General features: G+C 38.2%; 1 protein-coding gene across 12 annotated transcripts in view; it reads right to left on the bottom strand.

The window, feature by feature from the left end:
* Positions 1–18198, bottom strand: part of BDNF (brain-derived neurotrophic factor) — a 57321-nt gene that overhangs the window by 5204 nt on the left and 33919 nt on the right. The window contains exons 2-3 of one of the 12 annotated variants that reach the window (XM_012649562.1): positions 8940–9221; positions 79–202 (exon numbers count right to left, since the gene is read on the bottom strand). The exons of 10 other annotated variants lie outside the window; for them this stretch is intronic. Coding sequence is in view for 1 of the 2 variants with exons in the window: in XM_012649556.1 (XP_012505010.1) it covers positions 8940–9164 (225 nt within the window). In the remaining variant the exon portion in view is untranslated. The remainder of the gene's footprint in view (positions 1–78; positions 203–8939; positions 9222–18198) is intronic. One more of the 12 variants, XM_012649556.1, reaches the window with a different exon arrangement.

Below are 18198 nucleotides of genomic sequence, written 5' to 3'. Positions count from 1 at the left end.
GTCGTTATGCTGTGCAAGTAATTAGGAAAATGGACTGTTTCTGTCCATGAAGTGTCACTGAATGCAAAGGCAACCTACCTCTAGTCAATAGATCAGAAGGCAGAAAATGGTCAAAAACTCTGGTATTGAAAATCAAATGTTTCTGATCTTCATTTTTATAAGAGATAACATTTTCTATCACTAAGAGACTTTATTACCATCCCTAAACACAAACAAATTTCCTTTAGATTCACTCTCACTTTGCATGAATAGCAACCATGCTCAGAACTGCTTGAATCGCTCGGTGGTCAGAGATTAGGAAGGACAAATTGGTTTGAATAAAATACAGATGTCCATTCTGTTAATTTCTAAATTTTTGTGAATGTTTTGGATTTTGCATTATCAAAGAAATGGATCCTCCACGGAGAATTCTATTCCTGGCAGATGATACGTCATTGAATGGATGTATCTTTCTCCTAATATTCCCAGGCCAAATTAAAACAATCCAAGGGGGCACCTCCTACTTAGGTTGACAAAAGGATACAAATTTAGAGTACTTTAGCTGTCTGTGTCAGATTGGTAGAGATTTTCTGTGACCAGCTATCTTTTAATGCCACATTTCATCAAATCTAAGATACCATCATTATAAAACACAACATTTTATGTACCACTGAGAGAAAAAAAAATGCAGCCGAAGTATTGCTTTATCACTTAGAACTTTTATTGTATACTTACCAAAGGAATTCTTTTAGACTTATTTGGACACCTCTTATCATACATAACTTTTATGCATGTGTAAAATAGAAAAATAAGCAAAATAAATTAAGATAGTGACAATTATGTAGTGACTGCTATATAGCCAACAAAAACAACAAGATAACATCAACTGTAAGACACAAGCCAACCTGAGAGATTTTAACATATGAAAAAAAGGTACATCTTAGAATTAATGAAATATATTAAGTTTAGTAAGTATTTACTAAGTGCCCACACTAACTGCTTAAAATGGCCAAGGTAATGAGGCATCTTAAACTACAAGGTTGGAAAATTGTTTTGTTATCACTGTTATAGTAATGAATCTTTTAGTGATACCTTTTTCTATACTTGGCTTCAAGAAGTTTATCCTGCCTTTCACTGGTCTCATTTATCTCTTTATTGATAACTTTTTGATTAGAAAGGTAATTAATGCTTTATATATCATTTTCTCATCAGATCCACAAGCAAACATTTCAGATGAACAATTAACATCTGAATAAATATTACTTAGCTTTCATTCTGAAGTCCAAACATGGGCATTCCTCAAATCTGAACCAGCCAGGCATAAAGTAGAAATCTTGGAATCAAGTTTGACAATACATTTCTTGCATAACCTTCAAATCCAGTCAGTAAAGATGTCCTGCTAATTTTTCCTCTAAAACACTTCTCCTCATTCATCCCTTTTTCTCCACCCCATTGCCACAAGCTTGGCTCAGCCCTCACCATCTCATTTGGTGACTACAATGTCCCGCTGCTGTACTGGACACTCCTTCTGCTCCATTCAACTCTGATGACCGCCTCCTGACTAACCATTCTCATCTTATTATTGTTTCATACAAAAACTTGCAATGGCTTTTTTGTTCCATCAGATCAAATCTAACCTCTTCTACCTGGTATTAAACACCCTCCAAAATCTGGCCTCACCCTTCTTAGCTAACTTTCTCGTTATTACTCAATGCTTCACTTTCCCGTATTACTGAATGCTTCATCATTTCTGCTCTGATCAGACCAGAGCCCTGTACACATTATTGCCTGGAAGTGACTTGCCCCATTCTTCTGGCAAAGTCTTCTCTCTATCTCTCTCCTTGCTAAATCTTTTTTATCCCTCATAGTCCAGTTCAAGCATCAAGCCACCTTCTCTAATTACCCCAACACATACTACCTTCCTTCTCTACCATTCCACATTATATCTTATTTAGTATTTTCTTCCCTACTCATTGTTAACTGTATTCGGTAATTATGGTCAGTCCTCAGTTGAAAGATAAGCTCTTTGAAGGAATGGATTATGTCTCATCACCCGTAATGCTTAACACAGGAAAATGTAATAGTAGTAGTTGGTAGAAACTTATGAATGGGTTTATTAAACTAAGAGAAAAGACAGTTCTGACATAATTTTTATGGGGAGCCTTTTCGTTTGGAAAGCATCAGTGAACTCACTGAAATTCCTAAGTAAAGTATAGACTATATTGACCCCAAATTATAATATAAGCTGAAAGGAATGTGACAGATAGCAGTTATCAGCCATGAGCAATTTCTTGAGTGCCTCTAATAGGGTAAAACTTTACTTGAATAATTAAAAAGTAAATTATACTTCAACATACTAACTGTCCTACTTCTTCCTGTGCAGCTCCATTTCTAGCAGATCAATAGAATACTTGGAAAGTAGTCAGTAGTAGTAATAATGATAATAATAATATTAAAATTTGGAATTTTCAGTCTTTTAACTTCCATTTTCTTATTCTGCCAAGCTCATCAATGAGTAATTTTATATACTGCATTAGAAAATCATAAAAGATGAAATAAAAGCTTCCACAACAATTCTTCATTTTCACCCTTCTGATGAGTCTTTATTACACAAAAGATAAAGTGGTTGTGCAATATTGCTAAGTAGATCATTAGTCTATATATCTATTTATACTGCATAAATTCATTGATGCTGTCTAATTCTGCTCCAAGGCTTAAAGCAATCAACTCAACCACATCTATAAAATGCTAGGAAGGTTTTCTTAGCTCCACTCTTAGAAAATTCAATATAATACATAGGACTGAAAAAAAAAATCAAAGAAGTTGATATAAAATTTACTTTTAAGCATGACTCACAAGTCTTAAACATTCAATCAGAAAAAATGTCCATGACATTCAAATGCTCCCCTTACACTTTGTCTAAGAGACTATAGAACATTCACAAGCATCATCTAATTTGATTTTTATAAGGAGACAGGATGGGTATTATTATTCCTATTACACAGATGAGGCAATTACACTTCAGAGAGGTTAAATAACCTGTCAAATGTCATAAAGCGAGTAGGTCACCTGTCTCCTGATTCAAGCTCTTACCATCAGGACATGCTGCCATTTTTAGAACATTAACTGCGGGAAGCACAGAAGCTATGACAATGAGGGAGCTTATAAAATGTGGACACGGCATCCTACAGTGATGTGTATCCTGGAGCCCAACTTTCTAAAGGCAGCACCAATTAAGATACTACTTCATTGGACTGGATTAATCATGACCTCTAAGACCCTTCAACTTGAAGCCTTGATTACTTCAGTGGATGGAATTTCAGACAATACAGTCTTCTTCTGAGAGAAATCTTTGCAAAAATTTTGGCCTGTTAGAATGAAGTTTCCATGGCCAAAGCTGAGAAGAAGAACCAAACAACAATATGGGCAATCCAGGAATGTAGGGAAAAAAAATGCAAAATTTTGTTGTTCCCAGCCCCTTTGTGTTTTGTAATGAAAGAAAATATAGTTTAAAGATATGACTGCTCATTTTAGACAGTCCTATAAGCAACAACGATAATGGTAATGTTGAAGAAACTATCAATTAATATTTAATTTCTAACATATATTATGCAAACCAATTAAGGGACCACCTTAATGAAATCTTACAAATCAATAAAATCTTTAATTTGCATCCAGTTCACTACATCCGTACATTAGCCTCCCTCTTGTTCATTCATCCATAAGAGCTGAAGTCTACTTTCCAGTCTTACTGTCTAGGAGGGAAGTAAGACATTTATGTAACTAGAATATGAAGGTAGAAACAATCCAGGAAATGTATGAATAAAATTCTGTAAGTAGAAAGAAATTACTTCCAGCTAGAGAATGAAAGCATGTTTCGTGAAGAAGATTGGAAAGGGTTTGAATGTACCCAGAAAAGATACCTATGGGTGAATGGCAGCTTGATTAATGGCACAGAGGTGGGAAGGCATGGAGTGCATGTCCGGGGAGAAGAGTTTTAGAACAGTAATAGTGAGAAATAAGATTGAGTGATTGCCAGATTTTGGAAAGCTCTGAAGGTAATGCTAAAGGCTGTGGATGTCAGCATATGGATACTGAAGAACTAATGAGAGTTTCAGAGCAGGGGAATGTTGCAAGAAGACCAGTTTACTGGAGGATTCAAAAGAAGGATAGACTGGAAGAAACTAATTAATTGACTGCTTTTATTCTTAGTGATTACTGAGCTTTAAAAACAATATTAGTTACACAAGTGTGGGGTTAAAGGCCTGGATATATCTTTTAAATTAATCAATTAATATATTAATCGATTAATGAATTTATAGGCTGAAGTGGGTTACAAAAAGAAAAGCAGTTAAAGAGAAGTGTGCAGAGTTGAGTAGTAACCATCGGTGATGTCTGGGTTGGCAGGAAGAATAGGACAGAGGTAGAGTGAAGGTGAGACCACAAACTTTCATTCCAATTATAATTACACTGAACTTTGATTCCACTGTTCAGCACTTTTAATTGAAAGATCTCTGAACACTTTGCAAATATTAAGTAATTAAGACTCATAGGACCCTAGAGGTGCAGGCAACTATAATTATCCTCATTTCGTACAGGAGGAAAGAGGACCAGAGTTTTTAATCAACTCATCCACTCGCTGTGGTTCCCCTGATAGAACAAGGTCAGAACTCCAGGTGCCAAAGGAAACTAGGCCTTCTACTACAGGGACTAGTTTGTTCCATTTCTCTACATTATTTTCCCATTATATACATACTGCTTAGCCAAGAAGACTAAACAAACAAATAAAAAACCACCCACCACAAAAACCCCCATACGAATTCCTCAAAGAAAATAATTGGTAGTTGAAATCCATAAATAAAATGGAAAAAAATGTAATGATCATTACAGATACTCACCTACTTATCTGGATGGCCATTCAATTAAAACTAATAAATATTTTAGTAAATGATACCTGACATATCTAATATTGCAGATATTAAAAAGCTTGGAAGGAAGTGCCTTTTAAAATGTAGTTTTTAACCATAATGTAGTTTCTGTCCTAGTATCCAAATACACTGCCTACAAAACATAGTCCTTCATAGCAGAGGACCCTCTGATCCCCCAGTATGCCCATGGTGTTAAGTGACACTTGCAGACATTATTTAAACTCACTAAGAGTGCCAGCGAGATTGCTGATTCTTACTTCATGCCCAGAGTGATGCACACCTGTAACTATTATACCATGAGAAAAAACTGTATATTCTCCTGAATCATCAATCTGATAGATAAATTTATATATGCATCTTTGATAGAAAGTACATAGCTCTGGTCCTCTGTTACCTCCCACTATTCCTCAACCTATCCCTGAAAAAATAAGCCTTTTTCTACTGGCAGGAGGTCTACCCCTCTTCAAGAGTAAAACTAGACCACATGCTCCATAAGGATAGGGATTGGGTATTCTTCCTTGAATTACCACCTAGAGCAATTTGTACAGTAGCATGCACAAACTAGGTTCCCCCAACACACTGAATAACTCTTTGTGCTGGTAATATTTGTCTAGTATTTAGGAAGGTGCAATTAAAGTAAGAGCAGTATACGTGTATAGTTAAAGTGAGCTGAAATGATGTCATGAATTTGGAATACGGGATAAATAATGCCCTGCACAAGGACCAGATCCAGGCAGAGAACATCCTACTTGGCATCCTGACCCCAGGCATAGCTGCTACCATCCAAAGGGTTCTAAGTGCTTCTACCATTATTGCCCTAGGAAACCGACTATTTTGCTGTAACTGATGAAGTCTCCCTGAAAACTAGAGGCACCTGAAACCCAGTCCCATCTGGGCCTTGCCCTCCTTCTCTACTTCCTTGTCACAGAGCAATACTGCCCCAATAGCACACACCTCTAGTCTATAATACAGAAGTCTTAGCATCAAGCATACCCAAGCCATCTGCATATCAAATGAGCTTGTCTGAAAATACTTTATAATGTACTATAAAACTACTATTTTTTAGTTTATAGGACCCAAATGGCATTTGACATACAATTAAAAAGTTTAACCTCTTTAATTAGGATTCTGTTTTTGTTAGAATTTTAGGTGGGATGCATTACAATTCACTAAAGTAAAGTTTAGATTTAACAATGTTCTAACTACTGAGTTATCAAAAACAATGTATTATTTACCAAATTCCCATACATGGTAGACAGTGACATTAATTAAGAAGATAATGCCAATTGGTTCCATGAAGTCTCAGTGACCCATTTTGTAATGAAGAACCTGGAAAAATTATCAAGTAAGTATCACATTTAATGACAGATGTTCTATAACTACTGTGAAATCATGTAGGGGAAAATCTCCTGTAATGGGATCATGACTCTGAAAATGATAAATAGAGAGCTAGAAAAACAAATGTCATTATAACACAGGTAGGCATTTGCACTGTATTTAAATATATATAAAGACTTTGAAATTTATAGAAAAATTTCAAATATGAAATTAATTTTATGCAACCTAAAGTCTCAAACTTCAGATAGTTTTTTGAGTGCTACATTTATAAATTATGTATATTAATACAATTAAAATTTGTTACTAAAAATATTCTAACAAAAGGAGAAATTTATGGGGTCTGAAATTAGAGTTTTAGGTAACATAAGTATGAGGTAAACTTCCACAGGCTGAAATAAAGTGAAATCTTATTTCTCAAAGAGTGAGATGATCAGCAGCTTTAGCGTAACCTGGGAGCTTATCAGAAATGCAGAAATCTCAACTGCCCCCTGCTCTTCTCCCCCACCCCACCCACTCAGTCAGAACCTGCATTTCAACAAGATACATATAGTTCAAGGTGATTCATATACTTATTAAAGTTTAGAAGCACTACACTAAATGATAAAGAGACAGGAAGCTGCTTAAGATAAGGGAATGAAAAGGTTAAAGTCAACGTAAGTATTATGGTACTTTCTCAGCATGCCATGGGGTTACCTGTCATCTTCTCTCTTTGGTTCAACTTGTTTTATGGGGATATTTATGTGGGAAATTCATCTTTGCTTTTGTGATGGTATTAAGTAAAATATGAGTTCCCTTTATGTCAACTGGCTTTTCCACTATTGTGGTTATGTCATAAAGTGTAGGATTCCTATAAATGTTTATAGAGTACTATTGACCTAAATCTGGACTTCTACTCAGTCGTTAATTTTTACCTAAATGCTACAAGGCAACTGCAACCATAACTGGCCTCCCTGATCACTTAACACAGCCTAATATCACTCACCCAAATCATACTACAAATGATATGACCAGCTGTAGCAGGTAGTAGATTTCCAGGCATACTAATATTATTTTCAGATGGATGTCTCTGGTCCTTGTGAGTTCTTTCTGTCCTGAAATGGTGAAACTGAGACAGAGGCAGGGAGAACTGACTCACTCACTCAATGGCAGATTTCTTATTTCTAGACTTGTCCTGAAGCCAACAGATCCAGCTCTCTCCTACCAAGTACCAGGAAATTTAAACAAAACAACTCATAAGATAAAACAACAGCAGCAACAGCAACAAAATCTTAAAATACATTATTATTAGTGTAAGTATCAAGCATCAAAAGCCCCTAAGGTTCCCAGCAGGTGACCCAATCTTTCAGTTGGTGTCCAATATTTGGGATCATTTGCTTCAAGAATGAAATACCCTAAATGGTTAAAAAAAAAAAAATTCCAGAGAAAAATGTAAAATTTTTTGAGTTGAACATTGTGAGGGAGTTAGTTGATGGGGGCAGTTCTGTGAACAGAACTGGAGACTGGTCCACGGTTCAGCTTTTTTACAAAGCACTATAAAGATTGCTAGTTTCCAAACACCAGGAAGTCACCAAGTTCACCAGTCTAAATGCAAACGACTCTCACTGGAAGCCTGATAGTGCTGTTGTTAAATCATTTACAAATGGGTGGGGCTGAGATGACACATAGCCTACTTTCCTAGGTGGTATCTCAAGTATGGTTGGGTTCCACCTTCAGCTGCACATTGAAAAGTACAGATGTCAACACAGCTAAGGGACTGCCTCCTCCAAGTTATACACAAGGCACACCTACTAACAGGGGATGTTGTAAGAGCCACGCAGGGCACAGTCTTCCAAGTCCCTGCATCCACGAATCAGCATGCTCTGTACCAAAAACATAAATAAACCAAAAATGCAAGGGTGACGCAACTGCATTCTTTGTCCCTAAGGGGAAGAACATGCAGTAACTCTCAGACCCAAAGATAAAGAGAATCCCCCTTGTAAGAAAAGAAGTTTGCCATTATGTGGGGATTGGGAATATGCCAGAACAATCACAATTTTTTAAAAAGAGAGAGAGAGAAAGAGAAAGAAAGTTAAGACCAGTCTGTCTTATTTCCGTTTCTTTCTTCAGAATTGGCAACTTTTAATCAACAGGTCAGTTTTAGAGTATTGCTAGACAACCCGAGTTCCTGCCATGAGTCGCCATGGTAATTCTGACAGCTGAGAGCCAACACCCCACTAGACACTGTCACCTCACAACCACTCTCTTAATGGACCCCAAAGCTGTGGTAAAGGGACGCCCTTCCCAGTTTTTCCACAGATGGTGCTCCCGAAATTTTCCATAGCTAGTGTATTCTTGCGGTTAATTAGTTACCTGAGCAATTTCTATCACAGAAAGAATATCTGTACATAATTAAACCCATCTTAGGACCAAGCTGGCAAGCTTCAATGTCATTAACCCAGCAAGGGCTAAAATGAGCATGGGATGGATAATTTTCACCTGATGAAGGGACCTCACTGGATTAGACCTTATCCTCTGAAGTACATAGAACTTTAAATTTTAAAAAGCAAGAGAGGAGAAAACAGGTGGGGGAAGAAACTGGAAAGTTAAGTTGCCTCTAGAGACAAAAGAATAACGTTCCTTTTTGAACTACTATCAAGAAATCCTGGGGAAAAGATAAAATTAGCAAGAGAAGGCTATTAGCTCTGTGTTGCTCACCTTTATGAGACCATTTTCGGGGATCGGTTTGTTAAATTCCACTGAAGCGCGGAGGCACACACCACAGCCCTCCTCCTGAGACGTATAGTCATACCACACAGAAGCGTGTGGGCAGATGCCAAAACAAGTGAGGACACGCAACCCTTTCTGTAGAAACTCAATGCTCTGAACAGCAATGAGGATTAACCTTGTGCGCACATGGAGAAAACTGGTGGCTCCACACATCCACTTGTCCTTCAGGTTATTTTTACATCCAACTCTATAATTTCTTTTAATTACTTACTGTAAAGCACAGGAAAGTGCTCATTGTTTATAGCTTAATAGAGGAGGAAAAATAATTGAATATGTTCTCCTGCCCACTGCTGTAGCCCAGCTCCCAACTCTTCGGAGTGTCACTGTTCATCTGAACAGCACAAGTAAGGCAGTTTCCGGGCCCTATTCAAGATAATGAGCCATGTAGGCCCTATTCAAGAAACTGGCTGTGCTCCAGAGGTACTATAAAATAAAAGGGAAAATACGAACATCTTAGATAACAAAAGATCCATATGGCTGGCCAGAAAATGCCCACATAATTTAAACCATCAGAATATACCTATATGGAAACATTCACTTCTGTGGTTCCATGAATAACAGGACTGGGAGAACATCTGTTTGTCTCCACCCTTTTCACTAAACATTGATTCCTACAGATGACATACAAACTCAAATACCAATATATTTAATCTAAGCACATGACAGGGACTGTATTTTTACACAGTATCTATAAATAAATACAGTACTATATTGTTGTCAGTGGTGGTAGATGGGTGAGATCTTTGGAAGATGCTCTGGGCAGCTAGATAAATGATAAATAATATCAAGCTTCTCTTTGAATTAAACATGATTTAAAAAATAATATTAGGTTGGTGCAAAAGTAACCGTGGTTTTAGCATTGCTGAAATTTGCTTTTTGATATTGGAATACATTCTTAAATAAATGTGGTCATGTTATACATCGTTTTAATGTACATTTCTCGCTTTATGTTGTTTTGCTAATGACTTATTATTTGCTGTTTATTTTATATTTATTTTAGACTGTGGAAATGATGTTAGACAAAAAGCAAATTCAAGAGATTTTCTTATTTGAGTTAAAAATGGGTCATACAACAGCAGAGACAATTTGAAACATCAACAACGCATTTGGCCCAGGAACTGCTAACAAACGTACAGTGCAGTGGTGGTTCAAGAAGTTTTGCAAAGGAGACAAGAGCCTTGAAGATGAGGAGAGCAGTGTCCGGCCATTGGAAGTTGACAACGACCAATTGGGAACAATCATTAAAGCTGATCCTCTTACAACTATATGAGAAGTTGCCAAAGAACTCAATGTCAGCCATTCTGTGGTCATTCAGCATTTGAAGCAAACTGGAAAGGTGAAAAAGCTTGATAAGTGGGTGCCTCATGAGCTGACTGAAAATCAAAAAAAATTGTCTTTTTGAAGTGTCCTCTTCTTGTATGCAAAAACAACAAACCATTTCTCGATTGGATTGTGATGTGCAACAAAAAGTGGATTTTATACAATAACCAATGATGACCAGCTCAGTGGTTGGACCGAGAAGCAGCTCCGAAGCACTTCCCAAAGCTAAACTTGCACCAAAAAAAAGGTCATGGTCACTGTTTGGTGGTCTGCTGCCGGTCTGACACCATAGCTTTCTGACTCTCGGCGAAACCATTACATCTGAGAAGTCTGCTCAGCAAATGGATGAGATGCACCGAAAACTGCAATGCCTGCAGCTGGCATTGGTCAACAGAAAGGGCCCAATTCTTCTCCATGACAATGCCTGACTGCACGTTGCACAACCAATGATTCAAAAGTTCAACGAACTGGGCTACGGAGTTTATCCTCTTCCATCGTATTTACCTCTCGCCAACCAACTACCACTTCTTCAAGCTTCTTGACAACTTTTTGCAGGGAAAACACTTCCAAAAACAGGATGCAGAAAATGCTTTCCAAGAGTTTGTGGAATCCTGAATTTTTATGCTACAAAAATAAACAAACTTACTTCTCATTGACAAAAATGTGTTGATTGTAATAGTTCCTATTTTGATTGATAAAGATGTTTTGAGCCTAGTTATAATGATTTAAAAGTCATGGTCCAAAACCACAATTACTTTTGCACCAGCCTAATAGCTGGTCAGATGTGGTTACTCACATCTGTAATCCTAGCATTCTGGAAGGCCAAGGCTAGATTGCTTGAGACCAAGAGTTCGAGACCAGTATGAGCAAGAGCAAGACCACATCTCTACAAAAAATAGAAAATTTAGCTGGGTGTGGTGACATGCACCTGTAGCTCTCAGCTACTCAGGAGGCTGAGGCAGGAGGATTGCTTGAGCCTGGGAGTTTGAGGTTGCATGAGCTTTGATGACCCTACTGTATGCTAGCCCGGGAGACAGAGCAAGCTCAAAAAAAAAAAAAAAAAGCTAACATTTATTAACTATGAAGTAGATAATTTGATTATCCACCGTTTACAGCTGAGGAAATTGAGGTTCAGAGATTCAGTAAATTACCAAAGGCTATACACGAGGCATGTGGTAGAGATGGAAGAGGAAACCAGGCTGGCTTGCCATGCTTCTCTCCATATTGGGTCAGGTATGGATGGGGTGTCTTCTATTTTGAAAGAGGTCTACTTGGCAGAGATATCCTGCAGACCCTATGTACCAGTTTCTTATTTATATAAGCAAAGTACCATATGGTCATTTCTGATTAGCAGTTTCTTTATATACTAATTCCACAGAGGTTAATATAACCCTAATGTTTCTTCATTACTACCCTTTTCCAAATATTGAATTATTCCCACAAAGTATCAACAAACTATGCATGAAGGTAATATGTTTGAGATGTCAGAACATTTTTCCCTGAGACTATCTCTTGGGGTGTTGGAATAGAACCACATGTTTTTCAGACCAGTAACCACAACTACCAAATACTCCTCTGTCAACTCTACTTGAGTAAGAGTTTTCAATAGAGGCCCAAGTGTCGATGTGCCTTTTAAAAAAACAATTGTGACCTAAAATCTTTCTTTTTAGCCCTCAAACCTAATCCCCTCAAAGTCTTGTGGTCTGATACCCTACACCACCCCACTTGCGACCCATCTATGTGTCCTGTTCTTCAGGGATATAGCTGAGGGCCTGAGCTGCGAGTGAAAAGAAAGGTATGGCAAGACAATCTCAAATTTATTCTCAAGGAGTAATTCAGATAACTGGTTAAGACCACAAAGACAGCAGAACAGATGGTCCAGCATGGATAGAGCATCAGACGCTCACAGATTGTGCCAACAAGAGTAAAAGAGTCAAAACAGCCAAAGGAATGAGGGTCATGGAATGGATTCTCTCCCACCAAAGTGGTACCTGGAGGCCCTGGGCACAAATGACAAAGGTGATTGGACCCCACAGCCACACTGAGTTGATGCAAAACATATATCTGGGCTGACATTCTGAATGTGAGTGGTGGGTTAGATGAAGAAGGTACAAAGGACAACACCCTACTCCTGGCCCTAATCAGCCCTTGGAAGAGAGCAGACTTTTAGAGAAGCAGCTGCAAGGAGCCTGAGAATAAAACTGGAAATGCCTGTTGTGGAAGCCTTCGCTGGCATTATTTGCAAAAGAAAATGTATATTTGTCATTGGTGTGTCAGCTAGCCTTTGGCTGTCCATCCATATGCCCCAGAAAGATCTCGTGTAGACCAGATACAGTCATCAATGCAACTATCCAAGTGCAACTGTTCTGTAAAAGGGAAAAGGAGTGGCTTTCCCCTAAAAAGTGGTCCGATCAACAATTCTATCAAAAACAAACAAACAAACAAAAAGAATGTCCATTTGGATGGAATAATCACTTTGCCTGGCTCCACTTACCACACTTTTCTATGCAGTAGACCTGAAAGAGATTTCTTCTGTCCTCAGAGAAAGGTAAGACTGAGAATCAATCTTTCTAAAGAGAATGGTAAAGAGTTATATGAGGATGACCTGGAATGTATACCTTGTAAAACGTGGAGATGTTATCTAGGCCATAAATCATGGTGTTTTTATATGATGCCCTGTTTGTCTAATGCAGGAAACTGCCTGGCAACTTTAAGGAAGAAATCTACCAGTATCACATCATAGTTCAATGTTCATACTACATTTTGGCAGTTTTATCTTATAAAGTACTTATTACTTAATTACAAATCTTGGGAAAGTACAAAATCATTCCTCAAAAATGTATCCCTTGGATATGAAAGTTCCAAGCTTAGCAAGACTTCCTCTGTGATTTCAGATACATCTCTTGAACTCAGTTCCTGGAAAAATGTTAACAGTTGAGAAAAGGGCACTGAAAGCCTGATACATTAGTGCATTGTGGTGGAATAATTTCCCTTTCTGTTCTAACAAAACACCGCTGTGTTCTTTAGATCTGGCATTACTAGTTAGGTGAATAATGAATGCATCCTTAACTTTCCATGACAGAAAATTCTGCTGGTGGCAACATGGGTCCCTTCCATGTGTGTCACTAGTACTGGCACAAGCCCATGGCTGTGGTGAGGCACTATTTCCATTGGAACTGATGCCTGCACCAGCTCTTGGAACTGTGTAGTATTCCCATTGCAAACTAGAGACAAGGTAAAAGGCTGAGTCTTCATTTAGAAGTTTGCCTCCCATTTCTCATCTCATTTCACACACTCTGTTTGGCGAGGCTATAGAGAAACAGGTATTCTCATCCACTAATGGTGGAGGTAAAAACAGTCCAAGTCCTTTGCAGGACAATTAGGCAATACCTATCGAAATATAAATGAATTTTCCTGCTGACCCAGCAATTCTGCTTCTGGCAATAAATGTACAGATGTAGGTACACATGTACAAAATGAAGTATATACAAGGCTATTAATTGCAACAATGTATATAATAGCAAAAATACTAAAAATAGTATTATTTTTAGTATTTCTAGCTACAGGAAAGTAGATAAACTATAGCATATACTTAGAATCTATGGAACTGTAAAGAATATTTCTCCATATACTAAAATGGAAAGCTCTTTGGAATATATTGGTAAGCAATAAAAACAAGGTGCCAAACAATGTATAATATACAGCATGCTATCTTTTGTTTAAAAAATGGGGGAAAATTGCTGGGCACTGTGGCTCATGCCTATAATCCTAGCACTCTGGGAGGTCGAGGTGGGAGGATTGCTTGAGCTCAGGAGTTTGAGACCAGCCTGAGCAAGAGCGAGACCCCGTCTCTACTAAAAATAAAAAAAATTAGCCAGACATGGTGGTGCATACCTGTAGTCCCGGCTGCTCGGGAGGCTGAGGTAGAAGGATTGCTTAAGCCCGGGAGTTTGAGGTTACTGTGAGCTAGGCTGATGCTATGGCACTCTAGCCCGGGCAACAGACCAAGACTCTGTCTAAAAAAAAAAAAAAAATCTAATCGAAAAAATGGGGGAAAATAATAACACATATTCACATTTACCTGTATTTATATAAAACACACTACAAAGGATTCACAAGAAAGTAATACAAATGATAGTCCACTGATGGTATGTGTTGGGGGAAACAGGTGAGTGAGGAACACGTAGAGCAAGACCCCTCAGCTTCTTTTTAATACTATTTTGATTTTTGAATACTACAAATTAACTATCGAAAAATTAAATAAAAAATAACCAATGTAAGTAAAAATGTTTAGCCCAGTGGCTTCACTTTTGGCTCCAAACCATCTCCCACAATGCTCTGATGCAACAGATATTCCAGAGGTTTCCTTTGCTTGTGTGTGTCCTGGTGGTGATGACAATTAAGAAGTCTGGTGGGTGCCATCTCAGTTTGGGGGACACTTCCCTGGAAAAAACTAGTTCGAGGTGGAAGAAGTGGGTATGGAGGACAGTCCCTGGGTCTGTGGGCTGCAGACCTGAGTTCTACTCTTGCCTAACTTTCTATTAAGTTGACCCTATGAAATGGCTGATATTTGACCACTGTTTACCAACAAATTAGACATATTCATGGGTGAACATGCTGCCTCACCTCTGTGATACAATGAGGGTAAGTATACCCACCCTGCCTGATTCTCAGCATCATACCAGGGATTGTTAATAGATGGAAAAGGACTTTGTAAACTGTAAAGGGCAATTCTACAAACAATTTTTATAAAACACAACACAAGCCTGAGGGGTGACCATGGGCAAACACAGGAGGGGAATGGGACCCAGTACGTGGGATAGTGAGATAGTGGAAAGAAGAGGAAACTTCCAAAAGATAAAATCTAAATATAAACCAAAAAACAAGAGCAGGCTGATGCAAAGTGGAAGATGTGGTTAATATGTGGTCATCTGCAATTGAACATACTGCAAATTCTGTAAAGACTACTAGGGAAATCAGGGAGACGTATCTGGGAGCAAACTATAAGGATACAGACTTGAACATGAGTGCGAGATCAACATTGTATGATAACCCAAAAGGATGGCCCTTATTCCTGGTGATCAGTATAGTTGTTGGAGATATGTGCCTGTCACACACAGGTAGGCCTCCAACTTACCTCCAAAATGAAATGCAAACTTCAAACACTTCTGAAAATGCTCCCTAGAGGACCTTTTACCCCACATTTAGAGACTGAATGAAAAAGCACTCTGTAAAACGGCAAAAAGTAAAACTCAGCAAACTTCTCATCTCCATATGTACAGTCATCTGGAAAACAGATCTCCCATTAAATGGATGGTCAAAGCTGAATCATAATGTTAAACTCATCACGAACATTCAAAGGCTGCTTTCCTTACCTTCCTGAAGTGAAACATTCCAAAAGGCTGGAAATAACCACATGAGCAAGTTCAGAGAAGGTGTTCCAACTTGGTGCTGCTATCCAGACACTGGGTTAGGAAACCAGTTATTTGGAACTCAGAAAAAGCAAGTAAAGTACTCCTATTTTGATTAGGCAAGGCCCCTGTGCAGGGTGCCTGGTTCCAGGGGGGTCTAAGTAGTCTAATTGGTGTACACTCAGGGACCACCTCTTAATGAAATGAGGCATCTTGACTTTAGGCCCCAGGTTGAGAAGCTCTGAGGCCACTTTGGGCCAAATATGATGTCCTCCTTAGCTCCAGCTTCATGTTTCATAGCAGACCATGTTTCACTGCAGAAATTTCTCTAGGAGGTTTACTATGTTATTTCAAGTCAGGGCCTCCTCTTGCACAAAAGGCTTAAACTGCCTCTGATTAAGAATTAAAAATGTGTTATATTTTAGTTAATTTTTCATTTGTTTATTCAACAAAGGTTAATTAATAACCTACCAAGTTGAGAGGTACTTTGCTTTAGGGAAATCATTTTTAAGGTTGCTTCATGAAAAGTGGGAATATTAGTTTGGTAATTCTTAATGGATTTGTTAAGTGATTATCCCAAGTTTAAATCATCACTGATTTTCAAGTATGATAAGAAAAGCAGAGAGCCATGGAGGTGGGCACACTTCCACTTGCCAACAGCCCTCAAGAGAGGTGTTTCAGTATTACCCCAAATGGTCAATTTTACATGGTTAATCGTTTACTTAGAGGTTCACAAGATCAAAAACAATTCTTAAGAAAATGTTTACGTGAACACAGGGACAATGAGTGACTATCTCCAAAGTGTATGTTGGGGCAGAGATACAAGCTCCTGTTTCATCAGCAGAGTGCCGGTTAGTCAGTTGAAGCTGAAGATCAAAGCCAGCTGTGTTTCTGTCATTCCCTCACGGGAAGAGAACTCAACTATAGACTATGTTTATTCCATGGTGGGGAAAAAAAAACTTATAAATTTTTTAAGCTTTATTCCTGCCTCTTCTCCCTTCAGAGCTACAGAGGTCACCCAAATTTCTGTGTCTAGGTTATCTCTGAAACCCTTTCTTTTAGATTTCAGGTAATCAGACTTGCAGCTTAAGATGACTATGATTTAGCCTCTTTCTAAAATTTACTTTTTAACTATTTGTTCATTTGACAGACATTCTCTGTGCACAGGCACTGGAGACACCAAAATGAATGAAACAGAATCTCTCTCTTTGGGGACATCACTGTTAGAGGGGGTATGGAGCATGGGCTAGACACTTAAACCGACAATATAATACATGCTGTAACTGACATTTGCACAAAGGGGCATTCCCAAAAGAGGGAATGAAGAGGAGAGGATGCTTTTGGCCCAGGTATTGTTCAATGTAGAGCAAAAGATTATAATATCTGATTTGCTATCCTCTTAGCATGTATGACCCATAAAAGCAAGACAAAGAACCCATGAAGAGTTCAATCTTGGTGAGCTTCTGGGCACATACATTGGAAACCATAACTCATTTATAGATACTTAGCTAGAACTGATTTTCCATTCTAAACGCCTTCCTTGCTGATAACAACAATGCTGAAATATCTCTTTTCCATGTGAGCAAGACATGTTGAATCACTTAGCAAATACCTACAGGGCCACCTACTATGTGCCCAGCAGTCAGCTATGTGCTATGGGGACTAAGACAATGGAGGAGACATATTTTTGCTTTCGAAGAGTTTACAATTTAATTGTAGAGTTAATACTAAAATATGTGAGACGAAAAAAGCAAACTTAGTTCTTTGGGATAAGGACCATATCTCATGCAACTTTGAAAAACTTACCATTATATATTTCTGGTAATCATATACCTCCTCCCCTTGGGATTTTGAATTGAGAATAGAATAGAAGTAAACTGCCAATGGGAATCAAAATACAGGGTTAGCCTCAATTTCAGTGCAGTGGTCCACTGCTTTGGTTCACATGCTATATACAGTCCAGAAGACGCCAGATCTCTTGTCTTTTCACAGAAAGGAGCAAGGAATGGGGACAAGATAAGGGTCTAGAATAGTCCTTTGATAGTGTTCCTTTTTAGAAAGTACCCTTGTGGAAATACAGGATGTGGGGGAAAGATTTCCCTCAACATTGTTCTGGACAAAGAGAATTAAAGTAATTTGCCGAAGATCAAAGAGCTAGTAAGTGGTGGGCCTAAAATCAAACTTGATCTTCAGGCCTAGAAATGTAGTTACCAGGCCTGGTCTGCCTCATGAAATTTCTATTTAGGAAATTCCTCTTTCAAGTCAAGAAACTATCCTGAGCAGGATACTCTAGAACATCTTTCTAGACTAAAACACTGTACCTGCAACTCCTAGCATAGGATCTGACAGAAAGACATACAATAATGATTTAACGGTTATATAACTGCTTATACAATTAACTACTAAATTGTGAGGTGCAGACCCAGGAGCTCTAGATAGGGCAGGTTTATTATGGA

The sequence above is a fragment of the Propithecus coquereli genome, unplaced genomic scaffold (assembly GCF_000956105.1).
Source record: "Propithecus coquereli isolate 6110/MARCELLA unplaced genomic scaffold, Pcoq_1.0 Scaffold30, whole genome shotgun sequence".
NCBI lineage: Eukaryota > Metazoa > Chordata > Mammalia > Primates > Indriidae > Propithecus > Propithecus coquereli.
This window is presented reverse-complemented; position numbering and strand designations above follow the sequence as displayed.